At 41.6% G+C, this 23027-nt stretch overlaps 3 protein-coding genes across 3 annotated transcripts in view; 2 read left to right on the top strand and 1 right to left on the bottom strand.

The window, feature by feature from the left end:
- The window catches only part of ZNF613 (zinc finger protein 613), a 41175-nt gene that overhangs the window by 15933 nt on the left and 2215 nt on the right, over nt 1-23027 (bottom strand). The window lies entirely within an intron of this gene.
- LOC101907648 (zinc finger protein 182) lies at nt 4075-11705 on the top strand. Its single transcript, XM_015458282.3, is given in 2 exon segments — nt 4075-10192; nt 10194-11705. Coding segments are annotated over 2 exon segments (993 nt in total). The 5' UTR covers nt 4075-9347; the 3' UTR covers nt 10342-11705.
- LOC107131449 (zinc finger protein 350-like) lies at nt 19194-22128 on the top strand. Its single transcript, XM_059877146.1, is given in 2 exon segments — nt 19194-20362; nt 20364-22128. Coding segments are annotated over 2 exon segments (1047 nt in total). The 5' UTR covers nt 19194-19715; the 3' UTR covers nt 20764-22128.

Below are 23027 nucleotides of genomic sequence, written 5' to 3'. Positions count from 1 at the left end.
AAAGCCAAGGCGTACATATTTGGATTTAGTGCGCCTTACTTGAAGGACACCAGTATTCCGCCGAGATGGACTAGAGCATGCTCATTCCCCTTTGCAACGCTAGCGATTGGCGTAACAATCGCTACAAGACAAGTTTTGTAGGGCAGGAAAACTGGTTGTACGGCTGGCCTTCCAAAATGGCGGGCCCCATATATACCAGCTAATAGGGTGCCGCCATACTCTTGTCATAGTGTCTTTAAAAGACGGGAAAGCTGAACGGAATTTTCGTTGGTGTTAGGACGCCCCGGGGTGACGGTTGTCAGCCTGCAGACTCGGGTGCTATAGAGAATAAACTTGACCTGCGAAGTGGAACAGCCGGGCTTGTGACTCTGAAGAAAGTGATGGACTGTGCCTATTGGTACCCACCCAGCGGTGCGTGAAGAATCTATTAAGGGGTCTGTTTCGCTTTCTGGGAGCAGAATCAGGTTGAGCTTTGTGGAGATATGAGCTTTGAGGTAAGGGCAGCCTATGGGGAGTCTTTAGGAGGAGCAAGCCCTTGTTGGGGAGGGGATGCATTCCGTTAATGAGGGAACAGAATGGTCAGAAATGAGGCAGCCCTGGGGGTCAGGGTATTGCAGTAGCGTGGACAGATTTGGGGTGGCTTGGGGTTAGCATTTATGGAAGAGGTCAGTGACTGTGGGGGCTTGGAGGCAAACCAGTGTTTGGCATGGTTTAGGGGGGTAGTCAGTGATTGGGATGCACTTAGGGGATAGGTCAGTGATTTGGGGCATCCTTCGGGGGAATGTTATTGATTGGGGGTGAATGAGGAGGTGCTGGAGGAAGTTAGAAATTGCGTTTGAGAGTGTGTCAGAGCCTGAAAACGTCTTCTGGAGGAAGATCAGTTCTTAGGACAGCCTTAGAGGGATGTCAGTGATTGGAGCTTTCCTGGAGGAAGGTCAGTGACTGGGGAATCTTTGGGCATAAGTCAATGATTGAGACGTCTTTGGGGATGTTCTCTCATGGAAGTGTCCACAATGGCAGGTTCGTGATTCAGACATCCTTGGTTGGCAGTTCAGTGTTTTTGATGTTCTTGGCTTAGGCGAATATTTGTGATGTACTTAGTGGGAGGTTCAGTGTTTGGAATATCCTTCTGGGTGGCCTTGTAGGGAGGTTAGTGCTTGGAGCAACTGTTTCTTGTCTTGGAGTCCCCAGTGGTCACTGAGAGTCATAGGGATCTATGTGTTTGAGTCTGGATAAATGAATGATAATCTGTTAGAAGTCATGAACTATGAAATAGCCATGTGGTCCATATTTTGGGTATGATGTTGTTAGGCATTGATACATAAGAAATTTATGGGAGTTGGAACTTGAGAGATCTCTGCATTTTAGAGGACTTTGGTGTTTTAAAGCCCATTGACTTCTCATAGACTACATTACTGCCTTCATAAAAACCTGCTTTCCTCTGTCCTCTAAATCACTTCCTCCTCTCGCTGTCTTCACAGTGCTTTGTAATGATCAAGATTTACATAAAAGCTAAGGTTAAATGCTTATTCTGAAGGATGTGGTATCTGCCCCTCTAATTTTCAAACTTACTGCATATTTCTCTGGGATCCTTCCTTTTTTCATCCTTCTGATGCATGAGAGGACTTTCCTACATCCAAAATCTTGGTAACCAGAAATACACATTGTTAAAATTTTGATATGTTTCCTTTTCCAATTATTTTCTATGACTCATTTTATTACAAAAATGTGATAACAGTGCATAAATAGCTTATAATTTGGCTTTTTAAAGAAACTTCAAAACCTTCAAAAAATGAAAATTAACCTTATATGGTAAAATTGTTTCAGATTACTGACTTTTGGTACAAAGTCTTATTGATAGCTGCGTAGTATTCTACAATGTGAATCTCCTTGCAGTGTTGACTGAAGTTATATTCTTTGCACTAATTTGGATAGACATGACTTTGAAATATTCACATAGGTCTGGACATTGCTTGTTAAGTTTATGCCTAGATCTTATCTATGTTTGCTGCCATTGCAAACAGCTTCTCTTTCTTTTGAACCTTCAATTATTTTTATTTTATAGGTATAAAAGTAATCAACTTTTTTTCTCTTCCATAGCCTTACTGAGAAGGCAATGGCACCCCACTCCAGTACTCTTGCCTGGCAAATCCCATAGATGGAGGAGCTTGGTAGGCTGCAGTCCATGGGGTTGTGAAGAGTCAGACGTGACTGAGCGACTTCCCTTTCACTTTTCACTTGCATGCATTGGAGAAGGAAATGGCAACCCACTCCAGTGTTTCTGCCTGGAGAATCCCAGGGATGGGGGGAGCCTGGTGGGCTGCCATCTATGGGGTCTCACAGAGTTGGACATGACTGAAGTGACTTAGCAACAGCAGCAGCAGCATAGCCTTACTGAACTCCTTTTATTACTAATGTGTTTGATCCTTTTTTAGGTTTTCCAGGTGAACAGTCAGAACACCTGCAGATAAATTTAACTCAGAGAAAAGAATATGGACTTCAGATTTGGGCAGACCTAGGTTTTTATCCATATTCTGCCACTTACTACATTTCTCAACCTATGCTGCTTTTCCCATTTGGTTAAAAAACTACCAGTACTAACTATTCAAAAACTTAGAATACCTAGCACATAGTAAGTACCCAAGAGAGGTTAGCAAGCACTATTCCAGTACACACACACAGACTTACATGCACACATGCTTCCCAGATGGCTCTGGTGATAAAGAACTCACTTTCCAATGCAGGAGACATAAGAGACTTGGGTTTGATCCCTGGGCAGGAAGATCCCCTGGAGGAGGGCATGGCAACCCACTCCGGTATTCTTGCCTAGAGAATCCCATGGACAGAAGAGCCTGACAGGCTATAGTCCATAGGGTCGCAACGAATTGGACATGACTGAAGCAACTTAGCACACACACATACACACACATATATATACTGTTTCTCTGGATTTTAGCCTTTTAAAAATTTAGTTTTTTTAAAAAAATTCTTTATAGTGACCCTTCTCTAAATGTAGATTTAGTTTTGAATACAGTTTTAGCACAATTACATAATTTAATGAAGATAGCTTTGTTGCTTGTGTTTCTTGCTTGTACAATAGACCATCAGGTAGTATATGGTACTTTTTTCCTCCTTAAACTATCACATTAACCTATCACCACATACAAATAAAAACTCATACAACTCAGAAAAATATTGTGCTCCCAGTTATAGTTTGTCACAGGAGTGAATTTCTGTAATCCCCCAGGTCGTGACTTCCTGGGATGAAACAGTTCCAGTGAGGGAAGGAACTGAAGGTGCCAGAGCAGCCTGGCGTCCTTCACCAGAGACTCTGTACTGGAGCTGCAGGGAGGCAGCCAGAACCAACAACAGAGCAGATACGAGAGGTGCTGGCTGAACCTAGGGCTCCAGAAAATGCCTGCATCCCAAGTGAGTAGTTTCCTGCATATTTATTTTCCTTTTGGCTTTCTAGTGAATTTTAGGAGGTTAAATACATATATTAAGAGAAAATGTTTATTCAGTATTCATGAAGGCTACTCTATACCAGACACAGCATGGAAAGATGAATGTCTGAATTCAGAAAAAAATACTGAGACAAAAGATCAACTTCACAGTAAAGTTTATAAATTTATAAATTTTATTAAATTTATAATATTTATAAATAAGAATTTATAAATCATATGTTTATATAAATTGTTTGAAGTTAGAACATGGATTATAGCCTGTGAGGCTCTAACTGTTTAGTAAAATTGAGCACATGGGAGTCCTGTGCACCAGTCCTGGCAGTCCAGGAGTTAAGACTGTGCTTCCACTGCAGGGGGCATGAGTTTGACCCCTGGTTGGTAAACTAACACCCCACCATGCCTCACAGTGTGCCAAAATAAATAAATAAACTTGTCTCTGGTATCCCCTGTTTTTCCACTTATCTATTGTTGCCTTGTTAGTCACCCCAAAATCTAGGGGTAAACATTTATAATCCTCATGGATACAGTGGGTATAAATATTCTGTCTACACACAGTTTTTGTGTGACACTGAATTCTAGGATGGATCTTCGAGTGTTTACATGTGTCCCATTAGTTATGGTTGTTTCCAGAGAGCTTATGTAGGAGCACGACATTACAAATTTTGAAGAAAAAAAAAATTAAGTATCCTGGAGTATTTTTTTGGATACATAATACTTTTGTTCTATAATGAGTGAGAATTTCTTAAACATTACAAATGGTGACACAAATATACTAGCTTACAGATATGTACAATGTACTACTTTATGCTTCAAAAAGGCAGGCAGGTATATATGTGTGTATATATATATATAATTTTAGATCTAATGAACAATTCAGTGGGCCATATGGGCCCTATGGTGATGGCGTGTATCTTTTCAGGTTTCAAAGACCATCCTCAGTTTCAGTGCTTTGCTATAAGAGCTCAACAGTACTCAGCAAAGCATTTATTCTCATGGTTATGATTTATTACAACAAAAGGATACAGATTAAAATCAGCAACAGAGAACGGTGCGTAAGGCCAGGTCTAGAAGACACCAGGCAGAAGCTTCCTGTTGTCTCAATGAAGTCACATGGATTTTGTTTCCTGTTCTCAACAATGATTTGTAAGAACACATCTCGTGTGTGTGCTCAGTTGCTTCAGTTGTGTCCGACTCTTTGCGACCCTATGGACTGTAGCCCACCAGACTCGCTCTGTCCATGGGATTCGCCAGGCAAGAATACTGGAGTGGGCTGTGCCCTCCTCCAGGGGATCTTCCTGACCTGGGGATCGAACCCGAGTCGCTTACATCTCCTTCATTGGCAGGCAGGTTCTTTGGTTCTTTACCACTAGCGCCACCTGGGAAGCCCAACAACACATCTCCGGTATTGCTAATTAGTGTCTAGGCTTTTTATTTGCAGTGGGTCACACAGGGAAGGCTGACTATATCAGTGGCTGACATTGGTGTCCAGCCTGTGGACAACTTCAGAAGTCAAGCAACTTCTAGAAGTTGCTACAATGTGGCTCAAGACCTCTAATATAAATCATATTGATAGTATTAGTGAAGCTTAAGATATTCTCAGTGTCAAAGTTTCATATAGTCCAGAAGTTTATAGAGTTAAACCCATATGTCCCCCATCAGACCTTTTTCTTTACCTGCAAGATAAATAATCCAGACACTTTTATGTATATTCTTTCAACCTCCTGTGTCAGTACTCACATATGTAAATGTGTATTTGTATGAATTTGAGTTGAGGACCCATGACTCAAACTCAGTGATTCTCTAGAAGACCTCACAGGACTCAAAAGAGCAATGTGTTATATTTCTCTCTCTGTAAGCTAGTGTGTTCCTTCAGGGTAAAAGAAAGTCTCTTATAAAGGAATGCTTAATACATTGTCTGTCATAGGTGCATACACATAGGCTGTAGGTGGTTTCCAGATTAAAGATTTAAGGATGTTCTCTGTTCTATTCCTCTTTTGTGAATGGATGAACATGTGAGTCTCAGGATGATTGAACAGAAGCACAGGCAGAAGACACCCGGCAGAAGCTTCCTGTTGTCTCAATGAAGTCATATGGATTTTGTTTCCTTTTCCCAACAATGATTTGTAAGAACACATCTCGTGTGTGTGCTAGTTGCTTCAGTTTTAAATTTAAAAAAAATTGGCTTTTCCTACAAAGTAAAATGCAAAACTTGTTACACAGAAAGCAGTCAAATAGCTCATCATGGGAAAACTTACAGGAAAACTTCTGAGACATTCCTATTTATCTTCATAGTAGTAATCAATGATAATTCCTTTAGAATGAACAGAAATGTTCTATTACAGGGCTCAGTGTCATTCAAGGATGTGGCTGTGGTTTTCACCTAGGAGGAATGGCAGCTACTGGACCCCCTTCAGAAGAACTTGTATTAAGATGTGATGCTGGAAAATTTTATCAACTTAGTATCAGTGGGTAAGAAGAGCATTCTGGGTACTGTAGGCAGTGGACTGCCTTTTCTTTCTCAGGGATGAAAGGGGTGGAGTCTTACAACTGCCTTACTTTTCTAGACTTGAGTTTCATACATCAAAGATTTTAGTACTTTCTGGCCTCTTAGTTTCCTTCTCCCACTCCCAAAGCAAAAGTCCTTTACTTGGCCAAGTTGGAATTTGTTCAACCCCTTAAATATAACCTTATTCTACAGAGGACTTGTATTTGGGTCTGTGGGTCCTCTGTAATTCCCCTTGAGTAGGGTATGATGTGCTGTGAAAGTGCTGCACTCAGTATGTCAGCAAATTTGGAAAACTCAGCAGTGGCCACAGGACTGGAAAAGGTCAGTTTTCATTCCAATCCCAAAGAAAGGCAATGCCAAAGAATGCTCAAACTACAGCACAATTGCACTCATCTCACACGCTAGTAAAGTAATGCTCAAAATTCTCCAAGCCAGGCTTCAGCAATATGTGAACTGTGAACTTCCTGATGTTCAAGTTTTAGAAAAGGCAGAGGAACCAGAGATCAAATTGCCAACATCTGCTGGATCATGGAAAAAGTAAGAGAGTTCCAGAAAAACATCTATTTCTGCTTTATTCACTATGCCAAAGCCTTTGACTGTGTGGATCACAATAAACGGTGGACAATTCTGAAAGAGATGGGAATACCAGACCACCTGATCTGCCTCTTGAGAAATTTGTATGCAGGTCAGGAAGCAACAGTTAGAACTGGACATGGAACAACAGACTGTTTTCAAATAGGAAAAGGAGTACCTCAAGGCTGTATATTGTCACCCAGCTATTTAACTTATATGCAGAGTACATCATGAGAAACGCTGGACTGGAAGAAGCACAAGCTGGAATCAAGATTGCCAGGAGAAATATCAATAACCTCAGATATGCAGATGACACCACCCTTATAGCAGAAAGTGAAGAGGAACTAAAAAGCCTCTTGATGAAAGTGAAAGTGGAGAGTGAAAAAGTTGGCTTAAAGCTCAACATTCAGAAAACGAAGATCATGGCATCCGGTCCCATCACTTCATGGGAAATAGATGGGGAAACAGTGGAAACAGTGTCAGACTTTATTTTTTTGGGCTCCAAAATCACTGCAGATGGTGACTGCAACCATGAAATTAAAAGATGCTTACTCCGTGGAAGGAAAGTTATGACCAACCTAGATAGCATATTCAAAAGCAGAGACATTACTTTGCCAACAAAGGTTCGTCTAGTCAAGGCTATGGTTTTTCCTGTGGTCATGTATGGATGTGAGAGTTGGGACTGTGAAGAAGGCTGAGCGCCGAAGAATTGATGCTTTTGAACTGTGGTGTTGGAGAAGACTCTTGAGAGTCCCTTGGACTGCGAGGAGATCCAACCAATCCATTCTGAAGGAGATCAGCCCTGGGATTTCTTTGGAAGGAATGATGCTAAAGCTGAAACTCCAGTACTTTGGCCACCTCGTGCGAAGAGTTGACTCATTGGAAAAGACTCTGATGCTGGGAGGGATTGGGGGCAGGAGGAGAAGGGGACGACAGAGGATGAGATGGCTGGATGGCATCACTGACTTGATGGACGTGAGTCTGGGTGAACTCTGGGAATTGGTGATGGACAGGGAGGCCTGGCGTGCTGCGATTCATGGGGTCGCAAAGAGTCAGACACAACTGAGCAACTGAACTGAACTGAACTGAGGGTATGATGTTACCAAAGCACATGCATTCTACCAGTTGCAACAAGAAGCACCATGGATAACAGGAAAAAATCCAGAGTCAGACTCATCCCGGTAAGTGAAAAACCAGCTCCATGGGATAAATGGAAGTATCAATCTTTGTTGGCCAGAAAGAGGGAGACACCTCAAAAATATCTGGAGAAATCTTATTGAAATTTTTAAGCTCAGTATGACTCAGAACAGCTGACCTGAGTTCCCACCTAACGTGAACATTGACTCCTTTTCTCTTTTTCTTGGCTTGTGGAATCTTAGTTCCCTGACCACCAGGGATCCAACCTGGGCCCTTGGCAGTGAAAGTGCTGTGACTTCACATTTTAATCTCTCCATGTTAGGTCTCCTGCATTGGCAGGTAGATTCTTCACCACTGAGCCACCTGGGAAACCTGTATTAGGTCTCTTTTGCCTGGTTTAAAACACACACACACACACATTTCTTTATTTTAGATATTCCGATCAGATCCCTTCCTTAGTCCATCTTGGAACTTGCTCTCCTAATTAATCTTTCTCTCTGTTATCCTCAGTGTACTTGCCTTCTCCTTGTCTCCATCTCCTCAATCCATGTTTATATTAATAGCTCTCTTTTCTTATATATTCAAGCATACATAAATTTTCCATTCTTCTCATTCTGTGTATCTCTCATGCCTCTCGTGCGTGAATGCTAAGTTGCTTCAGTCATGTCTGACTCTTTGTGACCCCATAGACTGTAGCCTGCCAGGCCCCTCTGTCCATGGGATTCTCCAGGCAAGAATACTGAAGTTGGTTGCCATGCCCTTCTCCAGGGGATCTCCCGGACCCAAGGATCGAACCTGCATCTCCTGCATTGGCAGGCGAGTTCTTTACCTCTATCATCACCTGGGAAGATGCTTATAGTTTATTCCTTTTTTCATCTTTAAATCTCCTTTTACTTATAAATGTCACAGACTTTAGGTTTATACTTACAGTCCCCCTTCCTCTTTTCTCTTTGGCCTTTCCTGAGATTCTCTTCCTTCTGTTACATAGTCATTGTGGATTCACTGGTCTGTTTCTAGAAGACACCTGGCAAGTTGATAATTACAGAGACTGGCACAAAATAAACCATGGCAACCTGGAAACTACGGAGAGTCACCACAGAGATAATGCATTTGGAAAAGCATCTTCTCTGAGCTTAAACCTTGAAGTTTCTTTAGCACAAGTATCTCATATACCTGACATACTTGGGAAATACTTGAAACCTAATCTAGAGTGTATTACTCAGAATAAAAGCTATTCAAGAAATGAAGTGGGATTTAATCAATATGACAAGTTATTTCTTTATACTAAGCATGAGAAAATTCTTAATAGACAAAAATACGACGAATATAGTGAACACATTAAAGCTTTCAGCCATAAGTCACAGCTTCTTAAACACCGGAAAACTCAAATGGCAGAGAGACACTACAGCTGCACTGACTGTGGGAAAGCCTTTTCACAGAAGTCAGACCTCATTAAGAATCAGAGAACACACACCGGAGAGAAACCCTATGGGTGCAGTAGGTGTCAGAAAGCCTTCAGCCGGAAGTCCCATCTCATTTTACACCAGAGAACCCACACAGGAGAGAAGCCCTATGAGTGCAACAAATGTGGGAAAGCTTTTACTGATAAGTCATGCCTTAATAAGCACCAGAGAACTCACACAGGAGAGAAATAGTCTGAGTGCCGCATGTGTCAGAAAGGCTTCAGTGATGAGTCACAAGTCACATTACATCAAAGAACACACACAGGAGAGAAGTCCTACAGATGTGATGAATGTCAGAAAAGCTTCAGCAATAAGTCACAGCTCATTATTCATCAGAGATCTCACACAGGAGAGAAACCCTATGGTTGCCATGAATGCGGAAAGACATTTCCCCTTAAGTTTAGCCTCGTTTTACATCAAAAAACACATACAGGGGAAAAACCTTATGGATGCAATGAATGTGGGAAGGCCTTCATCCAGAGATCTGAGCTCATTAGACATCGGAGAACTCACACAGGAGAGAAACCTTATAATTGCAGTGAATGTGGAAAAGGCTTTAGTGTAAAGTCACTCCTCAACACTCACTGGAGAACTCATACAGGAGAGAAGCCCTGTGGGTGCAATGAATGTGGAAAAACATTCTCCATCAAATTTAGTCTCATCCTATACCAAAGAACTCATACAGGTGAGAAACCCTACGAATGCCGTCAGTGTCAGAAAGCTTTCACCCAAAAGTCACATCTCACTATTCATCAGAGGTCTCACACAGAAGAGAAACCCTACGAGTGCAGTGAATGCCACAAAGCCTTCAGCTGGAAGTCGTATCTCCTTATTCATCAGAGAATTCACTCTGGAGAGAAGCTTTATCAATGCCATGAATGTGGGAAAACTTTCTCCCACAAGTTTAGCCTCATCATTCATCAGAGAATCCATACAGGAGAGAAACCCTATGGATGCAGTGAATGTGGGAAAACTTTCCCTATGAAGTTTAGCATTGTTTTACATCAGAAAACACATATGGGAGAAAAACCCCATGAATGCCATGAGTGTCAAATCTTTTGCCCAGAAGTCACATCTTATTATACCTCAAAGAACTCACACAGGTGAGAAACATTACAGATGCAGTGAGTGCTGGAAAACTTTCTCCCACAAATTTAGCCTCATTTTACATCAGAAAACTCATCAAGAAAAGTCATGAAGAAAGTTAATATCCAAAAGTTGTCATTGAAAGGAAATAGCTCATTATACTCCAGAGTTTACATAGGAGTGAAACCTTAAGACTGAAGCAGATTTGGACACTTCTAGGTTCATACCATGTTACTTTTATCAAACAATGGAACTACATAGAATGCCAGACAGGAGGAAATATCTTTCCCAATAAATGTCAATTGAACATAGCCTAGAGGGAACAAATAGGAACTTCTGTGTGTGTATTAATGGTGGGGATGTTGTCGGTATGAAATTCAGCTACAGAGAATTGACATTTAGGGGGAAAGTCATGCTTTCATGGTATCATTTATGAGGGAATTCATTTCCTGTAATTTTGATCTAATACACAGCATTACAGAAATTATTAAATATGTAAATAAATACAGTAGTTAGAAAACAAAGCAAAAATTATAGCAGAACACCATGTGAAAATACTAAGTGTTCTGTACCTATTTTAATAATAACATGATTTTTGTATTTGGGAATTGTGTGTGTGAGCATTAACGATTGTGACTCCCTAGTTCATGTGCTTAAATGTCATAAAATTTTACCACAGAATATCTGCACTGAGTCTTTGTATCATCATAATGCTACATGAATTATAACTGAACTACATGGTTCATTATTTTAGTAAAAGAATCTTATGACTCAATATCTTGCCACCTCTACCATGCCCCCACGGTATGCTTTATTAGTAAGTGGGCCTGGAAATTTCTGAGTCTTTCTTGAGTAAAACTTTTGTTTTCATTGATCCAAAGATGGAAAAATTGTCCCATGTATTAATAATGCTTAAGTGAAAATGCAGCACACAGTTGATTGCTTGACATATTTAAATGGAGAAGTGGGTACATAAAATATTAGTGTATCATACAACCAAAGGTACCTTAGATTGGATGAAATACAGTAGAAATCATCATCTTTATAATAGTCTTTCTTCTAAACCAGCCAGATATTTAGGGTTTGAAGATGATGACTATTCATAGGTTTTATATACCCCCTTTGAATTCTGAACAGTTTGAGATAAAGTCCCTGGTATCAGAAGATAAAATTAAATATTAGCTTGAGTCCTGGTATTGCCTGATTGGATGTGTGGTTTGTTCCTAAGGACAAATAAAATATTTCCCCCATACAGCACAAGATGCACTTCCTTTTGAAAGAGTATAAACCAAACTTTACAGATGTTTTTATTAATCCCTTTCTAGAATGTAATACAAAATCTCTCTTTTTTTTTTTTCTTAAATGGGAATTAAACTCTTAAGTTACAAGGAGCTTGACTCTGGTTTCCTTTTGAAGCACATTTTACATTAAAATAAAACACAAACCTCAAAGAACAATCCACAGACTGGGAGACTATATCTCAACACTTAACTGAAAAAGATGAAAACTTAGAGTGTATAAAGAACTCTTATGAATCTGTGGGTGCAGAAAAATTGGGATCATTAAGACAAAGAGGGTTGCTCACCATCCAGTTTTGACAGGGGGTTAAGTTGTAACCCACTGCGGTTGCTGATAGTGCACTGAGATGAATTTAAATAGGTAAAACACCAGGCATTCTGTGCTTAGAATGCAAGTGAACAGGCAGGCAGGGCTCACAGATCGTTAGATGTACATCTCAGGAAGAATTTTAGTGACACTGGATTCTAGCATCTTCCCATACAGAGATAAGCCTTAAAAAGATTAACTTGAGACATTTTTTTTTCCTTTATGATTAGCAGTAAATCTTTTACCAAGATGTATGCCTAACTGCATGTATTTCCTATCCAGAAAGCATATATAAACGGGCTTCTCCCTTACCTTTTCGGAGCAATTTCCTCAGAGCTAATGTCATCCCAAAACTGGGTTCACCTCTTGGTGGGTCTCAAGCCAGTAGGCATACCCAAGCCAAAGAATGGAAGAAGGAAGGACTTATTACTTGCAGCAGGTAAGAACACCAGGGATTTTTCCCAAAGCATTGGCTCCTGGGAACTGTAAAAGTGAAGAAGTTTTAAGCTAAGGGCACATGCACATTCATGAAAGGACTTGAGCAGAGAATTTAGCATAAAATTGAGCAAAAGTTGAGTGTCCAGCTTTAGTAGAAGTCAGAGGGTCAAGATTATCAATTTGGTCCTTCACCTAGTGAAAGTGAAAGTTTAGCTGCATAGTGGTGTCCAATTCTTTGCGACCCCATGCACTCTAGCCCAGCAGTCTACATCAAATTCTCCAGGCAAGAATACTGGAGTGGGCGGCCATTCCCTCCTCCAGGGGATCTTCCTGACTCAGGGATCAAACCCATGTCTCCTATGGCTCCTGCATTGGCAGGTGGATTCTTTACCACTGCGTTACCTGGGAAGCCCCATTGTCCCCTTAACATCATTGATTACGGAGACTGTTCAAGGGCAAGAATTATGGCCAGGCTTAGATGACAAAACGGCTTAGGCTAAAATGGGTTCTCTCATGTCAAGAAAGCCATGCCTGGTTCTCTTTCTCACAGAAATCTCCCTAACCCATATACTTACACTAACTGGGTGGCTGTGGTCCTTAGCAAGAACCTGAATAAAACTTAGAACTGTTATTTTGTGTGTTTTCCCGTCAACAGATCAATAAGAAAATAACAGAGTGAAAATCAGTAGGTAAATATCCATAGAAGATATGATTCTGAATACCCAATTAACATGAAAAGACACTAAACTGCATTTTTAACTGAAAGCAGGCCCATTTTTGGACAGCCAATTCTCAGATTTTACTTCTTTTATGTGAAAAATTATAGCAATTCCTGCTGGATAGGATAATTTTAATAGTTTTGGGGGACATATCTGTAAAGTGACAGCTGACTGACTTACAGTATCCTAAAAATTTGTAAGGAACACTTGATTTGTCTCTGCCAAAGTATGACAGGATGGAAGGGGGCAGGGCACAGTCATTTTAAGAATGACAGCCATTGAAGATATGACAAACTGGTTAGAACCTACAAGGCTTTGACTAGCCTATACGACTTCCCATAGACCTTGAGCCTCATTATACACTCATTGTAGTACATTAACGGAGAAGGCAATGGCACCCCACTCCAGTACTCTTGCCTGGAAAATCTCATCGGTGGAGGAGCCTGGTAGGCTGCAGTCCATGGGGTCGCAAAGAGTCGGACATGACAGCGACTTCACTTTCACTTTTCACTTTCATGGTGGAGAAGGAAATGGCAACCCACTCCAGTGTTCTTGCCTGGAGAATCCCAGGGACGGGGGAGCCTGGTGGGTTGCCATCTATGGGGTTGCACAGAGTCGGACATGACTGAAGCGACTTAGCAGCAGCAGTAATACATTAATATGCTAAATAACACACCCACCAGTGCCAGGACAGTTTCAAGGTTGACCATTTTAAAAGATCAAAAAGTGGGTGGTGGCCCAATTCCTGAAAACTGCTTTTCCCCACAAATAGTTTAAATAATCCTCCCACTTGTTAGCCTATAAAATTATTCAACCCATAAAAACTAACAACCCTCTACCCCTAGGCTGCTCTCACTTGCCTAGGGCATGTGTATTTCTCTGAATAAACTCACTTTCACTTTACTATGGCTCACTCTCCTGAGACCTGGGATGTGACCATTCTCTTGCTCCTCCCTTCTCCTGCAACCACAGCCCACTGCTGCTACAGCTGGAAGAAACTTGGACTAAGATGCACGATAGGGTGAGGGGTGAACAGAGAGAAGGGGACGTACATTAGTTCAGTTCAGTCACTCAGTCGTGTCTGACTCTTTGCGACCCCATGAACCGCAGCATGCCAGGCTTCCCTGTCCATCACCAACTCCCGGAGTTTACCCAAACTCATGTCCATCGAGTCAGTGATGCCATCCAACCATCTCATCCTCTGTCATCCCCTTCTCCTGCCTTAAATCTTCCCCAACATCAGGGTCTTTTCAAGTGAGTCAGCTCTTCATGTCAGGTGACTGGACATATTTGGCTGGACATTATAAAGTGACAAAACAGCACAAAGATGCCCCAGAATTGTCTCCCAGTAATCTTAGATGAAAGCAGAGGTGCTAAGGCCTTAATGATGTTATCCCAGAAAGAATGGTTGTGTGTATTTTGAGACCTACCAGAATCCTGTGGGGCTTCCTGTTCATAGGAAAAAGGCTTTGGGCTCCTTGACTTTCCAGGAGTTCAAAAGGGCAGATTCAAATAGTTTTTCTAATTAAGGAAGTAAGGGAACTCAGTAACAAAGGAAAAGCAGTCAAGAAATAATATTGCAACAATAAAGCAGGGTCCTGGTTCTTCCTCCAAGGATACACATAACAATACACCTTTCAGCTTCTGGCTGAGCACAACATTCCTGGAACACTATCCATTACCTCACCACCAACCAAACAGAAGAAAGTCACATATCCTGTAGCCCCCGCCCCAAATTTTGCCTTTAAAAACTTCCCCCAGATTTCCCTGGTGGTCTAGTGGATAAGAATCCTCCTGCCAATGCAGGGGACAATCCTTGGTCTGGGAGGATCTCCACATACCTGTGGGCCACGACTACTGAGCTGGCAAGCTTCAACTACTGAAGCCCTTGCGCCTAGAGCTGTTGCTCTGCAACAAGAGAAGCTACCATAATGAGAAGCCCATGCGCTGCAGTGAAGAACTGTCCTGACTCTGCCACTAGAGAAAGCCAGCACATAGCAACAAGGGCCCAATGCAGCCACAAATTAATTAATTAATTAAAAACAAACAGGGACTTCACTGGTGGTCCAGTGGTTAAGAGTCTGCCTTCCAACACAGGAGATGCAGTTTCGATCCCTGGTCAGGGAACTAAGAGCCCACATGCTTCAACGAAGTGTGGTGACTAAGCTCCCATGCTGCAATGAAGATCCCACGTGCCTCAACTAAGATCTGATGCACCCAAATAAATAAATATTAAAAAAAACTCAAAAGAAACAAATACTCTTCCCTCAAAACCATCAGGGAGTTCAGGATTTTTTTTTTAGCACAAGCCACCCTTCTCCTTCCTTGGCCCTGCAGTAAACCTCTCTCTGCTCCAAATTGCAACATTTTGGTTTGTCTGGCCTCACTCTGTATCTGGCTCATGAACTTGTGGTCAACAACCTGTGTCTCCTGCATTGCAGGTGGATTCTTTACCTGTTGAGCCATCAGGGAAGCCCCTGTATTGTCTTTAATTACACAAATGACTTATTGTCACATATTTGGTCTTTGACGATGGTTCTTGGGACAGAGTTCCTAAAACATCTGCAGTTTCCTGAGAAATAGAGGAGTATCCTTTTTTTATTCATAACAAGCCCCTCTGAACCATCTGTGAGTGTATGCTAATGAGGTGACTCAGGACAGGTCCTTAGACAACTTTAAGACGGGAGCTGATCCCAGAAAGACCAAGCCTTGACTGGAATGTTGGGCTCTACCCTCTGATCTCAGTAGACAGGAAAGGAACTGGAGATTGAACTCTGTCACTAGTAGGCAGGGGTTTAATCAATCATTCCTGTGTAATAGAACCACCATAAAAACCCCAATGGGGTTCAGAGAACTTCCAAGGAGGCAGGCTGATCCCCGTGCTGGGAGGGTGACTCATCCCAACTCTGGGATGGGGAAAGAGGCCCTTGCACTCAGGACCTTTTTACACTTGGCTCTCTTTACCTTTTCATGTGGGTGTTCATTAATATCCTTGATGAAAGTGAAAGTCACTCAGTCATGTCTGACTCTTTGCAACCCCATGAACTATACAGTTCATGGAATTCTCCAGGCCAGAATACTGGAGTGGGTGGCCTTTCCCTTTTCCAGGGGACCTTACCAACCCAGGGATTGAACCCAGGTCTCCTACATTGCAGGCGGATTCTTTACCCGCTGAGCCACACACAGGAAGAAGCCCTATATCCTTGGTAATAAACTATAAAGGTAAGCGTAACATTGTCCTCAGTTCTGTCAGTTGTTCTGGCAATTTATCTAACCTTAGCAGGCAAAGTACGGGAAGCCCTGAGTTGTAGCCAAGCTGGACACAAATGCAAGGAACCTGGGACTTTGGACTGGTGTCTGAACTGAAGGCACTCTTGTGATACTGAGCCCTTTAGCCTGTGGAGCCTGATGCTAACTCTGAGTTGTCAGTGTCAGATTAGGGTTGAAGCTGAAGACCAAATATTAGAACAAAAGATGTTCCTAGTGCTTTTACTACTTAGGAGACTACAAGGGTTTTAGGATCTCTAAGCCGACAACCAGGGATAGAAACCTCTATTATTTCACACCCTCCATTTTAGTAATAAGAGAAACACTCATATTACACGGGACTGTGTTGTTACAGGGATCGCTGACACTGGAGGATGTGGCCGTGGATGTCACGTGGGAGGAGTGGCAGCTCCTGGCCCCTGCTCAGAAGGCCTTGTACCAGGACGTGATGCTAGAGGACTATAGCAACCTGGTGTCTGTGGGTGAGGACAGTGCCTTTTCTTTCTTCAGCTTCTGAAGGCTTTGTTGTGTCTGTCATGCTCTGAAGTGGTAGATTTTTGGTCTCATCTCTTGTCCCAGATGAGAAGGTATACTCTCTTTTCATTTTAGAGAAAAGCCTTTAATTTACAAACATACAAATTGTGTAGTCCCTAAAAAGCATACTGTTCTCAGCATCACAGATCCCTGGTGACATCTGATGAGCCTTAGTCTTCTGGCATTTCCCATGAACAGGGTATCAAGTTAGCAAACCTGATGTACTCTCCAAGTTGGAATGAGAAGAACCACCATGGACCTTAGACGATGAAGTTCCTGGTCAACCCCATCCAGATAGGTGAGAGAGAAGCAGCAAGACGGGCAAGGCTGAAGAAATCACCTTTCAGTTCCTTAGAGAAGGCATCCCAGTGGGGAGGGGTGCAGAGGACACAGAAACAGCCTCCATGTATCCCTCTCTCCATATGAGAGCTCTTTTTCTGGGTGGGAATTTAAAGGAAAATATACCCCTTTATCTCTTCTTGGAAAGAATCCATTTATTTCTCCTTAGATGTCAACATTCCTCCCTGCCACACCCCACAGTCTTCCTTGGATTTTCAAGTCTTCCCATACTTCATCATTTGTCAGAGTATGATTTTATATTCCTTTCATGTCTCTTGATATGAAATTCCTCCTTCTGTGTCTCGCTTCTAAGAGGAAACTTTGAATTCATCTTTATCTTCTGATGCATACACACGTTCCTGCCCCATTGGAAAATATTTCCCCTTATGACATCCAGCCACACCTTGGAAGCCTTTATTCTCGTGGTGACATGGTCTCTTAATATGTATTTATGTTTGTTTTTCTTTTTTCCCACTCTGAGCTACTTCAAAGGTTCTGTTGTCGTCCTCTGCTCTCATAGACTATAAAACCTTATTTATTTAAATTAAGCCCTTGTTCTCTGGCCCATATCCCGTAACAATGTCTAATACATCTGCTGCTACCATGTATTTTACCTGTCTCTATGGCAACTCCCAGTAAGTTCACACTTTTTGTGTGAGACACCAGAACCATCTTCCCTCCAAGAAAATCCCTTTCCAACATCCTTTCTGAAATTGAGATTCTGTTGTCCTTCTGTACATCTTAAGTCCTGACATTACCTTGAATCTTCTTTACCTTCTGTGTGTGTGCATGTGTCATTTCAGTCATTTCCAGCTCTTTGCAACCCTATGGACTGTGGCCTGCCAGCCCCTTCTGTCCATGAGATTCTCCAGGCAAGAATACCGGAAGGGGGTGCCATTTCATTCTCCAGGGGATCCTCCTGGCCCAGGGATCAAACCTGCATCTCCCACATCTCCAGCATTGGCAGGCGGGTTCTTTACCACAAGCACCACGTGGCAAGCCCCTCTTTACCCTCTCTGTTTAACACCTTTGCTGTTCCTCTTCTTTGTTTCATTAGAGAAGATCTTTCTAAAATTTCTCATTCTGTTTGTTAGGCTAGGGAGCCTAAACAAAATCATAAAATCTCATTAATGAGTCTTATCCTTCTTTCCAAATAAATCCTCATTTCTTCTATGTCTCATTACTTCCTTTGCTTCTTCAAACCATTGTCATGTTTGAACTGCCTACTTTATTCCTTATCTTGCTTTTTCTGTTTCCTTTCCACCGCAGAATATGGCTTCAATTTAAGTAAAGAATTTTTTTGTGTTTCTCCAATACCAGCACCATGTCTGGTTTGTGGATTAGCCATTTAATAAGGATGTGTTGAATGAATGTCTTTCACCATTTTGAAACTGGGTGTCCCTCCAGTCTCTGTGAGGTGATGCTAACAGTGACGGTATTTAACTGTCCCCAGGGCCTTATTTATAAAGCAAACAAATCTATATTTATTCATTGTGAATTTACTGTATTTTACACTGATGGCTGACATCTTTTGGGTTGTTTGGTGTTTTATATTATCGTGTTTTTAACCATTTCCAAGAGATTGGAGTTAGTGCTTAATGGATGCAGAGTTTTTCAGTTGGAGAAGATGGAAAAAAAACCCCAAAAAACTAGCAATATAAGGTGCTGGTGGTTGTACAACATTGTGATTATACTTAATATCACAGAACTGTACATTTAAAAATGGTTAAGGGACTTCCCTGGTGGTCGAGTAGTAGGACTCTGCTCCCACTGCAGGGAGCATGGGTTCAATCCCTCGTCAGGGAACTAAGATCTTCCATGGCCCAGCCCTGCCAAAACCATTAAAACAGTAAAATTTATTTTATATATATTTAACTATAATTTTGAAAAGTTTTTTAAAGATAAGGTAATTTTATGCTTGGAATTTCTTTGATATCTTGGGTTTTTCATTAAAGAGCCAGCTTACCCCAAGGTATTTTTGAAATAGTTTTATTCCATCTGATGCTCATAAAGTGTTCATTGTTATCTTTCCTAGACATTAAGGAAGTGGATGATCATGTGCAGTTGCACTGGCAAAACCAAAATATGCCGAAGTGTCATGAACAGAATGCATTTGGGAATATTATTCATCAGAGCAGAAGTTGTTTTCCTTTAAGGCCAAATTATGATGTATTTGATTTACACAGGAAAACTCTGAAATCATATCTAGATGTAACTAACCAGAAAAAAAGCTGCAACAAAAAGGAGCCTGCTGAGTTTAATTGGGATGGGAGATTCTTGCTCCATGCTCATCATGAACAAACTCATACTGAAATTGAACATCAGGAAATACACAAAACAGAGAACACCCATGAATGTACTGAATATGGGAAAGCCTTCCTCAAGAAGTCTCTCAGCTCAATGAACATAAAATAATTCTCACACAGGAAAGAAACCCCATGGATGTAGTCCGTGTGGGAAGACCTTCTTCAAGAAGTTCAAGCTCACTGAACATCAGCGAACTTACAAAGGAGAGAAACCCCATGAGTGTTTTGAGTGTGGAAGAGCCTTCCTCAGGGAATTTTAGCTTACTGAACATCAGAAGATGCATACGGGAAATAAACCCCATGTATGCAGTATATGTGGAAAAGCATTCTACAGAAAGTTCAAGCTAACTGAGCACCAGAGAACTCATACAGGAGAGAAAGCCTACAAATGTACTGAATGTGGAAAAGCCTTCTTTAGGAAGGCAGAGCTCACTATACACCAACAAAACAAAACAGGAGAAAAACCCCATGTATGCAGTGAGTGTGGAAAAGCTTTCTCCAGAAAATCACAGCTCTTTCTGGATCAGAAAATTCAGACAGGAGGGAAATCTTATATATGCAGGGAGTGTGGGAAAGGTTTCACACAGAAGGGCAATCTCCTCATACATCAACTAACTCACACTGGAGAGAAACCCTATGGATGCACTGAATGTGGTAAGGCCTTCAGTCAGAAGGCATGCCTCATAGCACATCAGCGATTCCATACGGGAAAGACTTCCTTTGTATGTACTGACCATGGAAAATCTTGTTTGCAGAAATCAGGACTCATTAAACCTCAGAGAATTCATACAAGAGAGAAACCTTATGTGTGCAGCGACCGTAGGAAAGCCTTCACCACAAAGACAATGCTCACTGTCCATCAAAGAACTCACACGGGAGAGAGGCTCTATGGATGCAACGAGTGTGGGAGAACTTTCTCCCACATGTCTGGTTAAACACAAGAGGACACACACGAGAGAGAAACAAGTAGATTCTGTGAAGGTGGAATACTCTTTCACAAAGGGTCACAGCTTCTTAGATACTAGTGAACTCTTGCAGGGGAAAAACCCTGTTAATATAGTGACTGCGCAGATGCCTTCTGTGACCCCTCAGACATCATTACTCATCAGTGGACTCCTAGCAGGTAGGAATGTAGTCCTGATGGAACAGCCAGCTGCCAGATGTGCACCCTCAGGAGATAACAGAGAGTTTGTACAGGAGAGAAAGGTTTATGAATGCTATGAATGTGGTTATGCCTTCAGTGGTCAATTACATCTTATTTTATGTCATGAAAAATACATAGGAAAAAAACTGGTACATTCTATATGGAAAAGCCTTGGGCCATAATGTATAGCTGCTTGCATGGTTATATGTAAACAGGAAGCCTGTGAATGCAGAAGTTAGAAAAGCTGTGTTTTGGAAGAAAGACCCTGTCATCAGTGATTACCATTGGTCATAGGTGAGCTTATAGTGGGTAAAAAATATGAGAGTGGTAAAACCCTTGCCCCCAATAGGTATTACATATGCGAGAGAAACTGTTGGAAGGCAGTGAATGTGGCAAGGTTTTCAGTGGTACATTCTGCCTCATCCGTCAGCTGGTGAAATCATACACAAAGCACTGTGAACATACTACTTGACGAGTATCTTAATTAGTTCTTGTGATGCAAAGCCTGTGAAAATGAGGGGTATTTGAGAGCTTTATGTACCATTTCCCACTTTAATGCATTACATAATATACCTGATACATATTTTTGGACAGGAAACCTGGAACCATATTCTTAGGTACTATGCTTAAAAGTGAAAATGTTAGTTACTCAGTCATGTCTGACTCTTTGTGACCCCATGGACTGTACCTGCCAAGCTCCTCTGTCCATGGAGTTCTCAAGACAAGAATACTGGAGTAGGTTGCCATTCCATTTGCCAGGGGTTTGACCCAGGGATCGAACTAGGGTCTCCTGTATTGCTGGCAGATTCTTTCCTGTCTGAGCAACCAGGGAAGCCTGGTTACTATGCTTATGTTTCCATAATTTTAAGGAGATAATCTACCTCACATCACTGGTTATATTCATTTCTTATACATTCATTTCTCCCAACTGAAAAAAAATTATCTTCAACGCCCACCCAGTATATGATAACTAGCTGCTACATTTCTTTGACTCTAAATTTATTTAAATATTATTTCAGAAAATTGAATTTTCTAATAAGAAAAATAAATATTAAGGTCATAAATGCAACTTAATGTCCTTGAATGAGCTTAACTTCAGCTGATAAATAAGACCAAGCATTATACAATAAAGGTCACCTTAAATGTAGTTTTTTTTGGAGAAGGCAATGGCACCCCACTCCAGTACTTTTGCCTGGAAAATCCCATGGACAGAGGAGCCTAGTGGGCTGCAGTCCATGGGGTCGCTAAGAGTCAGATACAACTGAGCGATTTCACTTTCACTTTTCACTTTCATGCATTGGAGAAGGAAATAGCAACCCACTCCAGTGTTCTTGCCTGGAGAATCCCAGGGACAGGGGAACCTGGTGGGCTGCCGTCTATGGGTCACACAGAGTCGGACACAACTGAAGCGACTTAGCAGCAAATGTAGTTTTTAAGATTTTCTAGACTTGAAAAGGTAGTGAAATGGTTTGCAAAGTGAACTGAAAGCCCAAAAACAATTAGTAATTTAAACCTATAAATTACATAATAAAATACATTGCAACACAGACCTTGCTTTTTTTTTTTCCCTTAAAACATGAAAAGATGGACAATCTGAACACAAATTAAGATTGCTTCTCTCCTAGCTCTCCCCTTCTCTGGTTATCCAGATTATTCTCAGAATCCTGGGAATATGAAAGTCTACACTGGTTAACTCAGCTGCATTCTTCCTTCTGGACATAGTTCCCTAACCCTATCTTTTGCCTCACTGATGGGATGGAAACCGATACCAGGAAGAAAGGTGGGTGGTTCCATTTCCTCCTAACTCAGGCACTCTTGAATCTAACATGTTTGGGAGTCACATGAGGAAGAGAGAAGTAGATTTTGTAGAATCAACTTTGGCCTGTTACCTCATTCTCCACAGAGCTGGAGAGACTGAATCAGATTGGGAATGAGTCGAGGAGCCCTGCAAGAGTGGGCTGAATCTGGTTCTAGACTGGAATACTACAGGCCTTTAACCAATCTGGCAAATGTTTTCCAAATCTCTATAATCATTGAGCTGTAGCCAGGGGTAATGTCAGTAGTGACTGGCATAAGGTTCAGGCCAAGTCTACTGCTGGAAAACTGGGTTTGAGGAAGGGCATGATGTCAGGTCCCTTAGGGAGAAGCTAGCGGTAGAGGCATGTAAGTAGACGAGGTATCTTAATGGCATTGTAAATGTTCTTTAAAAACTAACACATGATGTGAAAACTTAAGACTCACTTGGAGTGAACATCTCAATTGTTTTCTTAAGGGTTTTAATGTGGAATATATGAAGATCTTAGGTCATACATAAACATTCCTGTATTACACTGCTCTGGCTGCCATACTGAAATACCAGCATAGGTGGCTTAAACAGAAGTTAATATTCTCATAGTTCCAGAGACTAGAAGTCCAAGGTCAAGGTTCCAGCAGATACAACTGGAGT

The sequence above is a fragment of the Bos taurus genome, chromosome 18, assembly GCF_002263795.3.
Source record: "Bos taurus isolate L1 Dominette 01449 registration number 42190680 breed Hereford chromosome 18, ARS-UCD2.0, whole genome shotgun sequence".
Taxonomy (NCBI): domain Eukaryota; kingdom Metazoa; phylum Chordata; class Mammalia; order Artiodactyla; family Bovidae; genus Bos; species Bos taurus.
The sequence above is the reverse complement of the archived record's forward strand: the minus strand, read 5'-3'. Positions and strand labels throughout refer to the sequence as shown.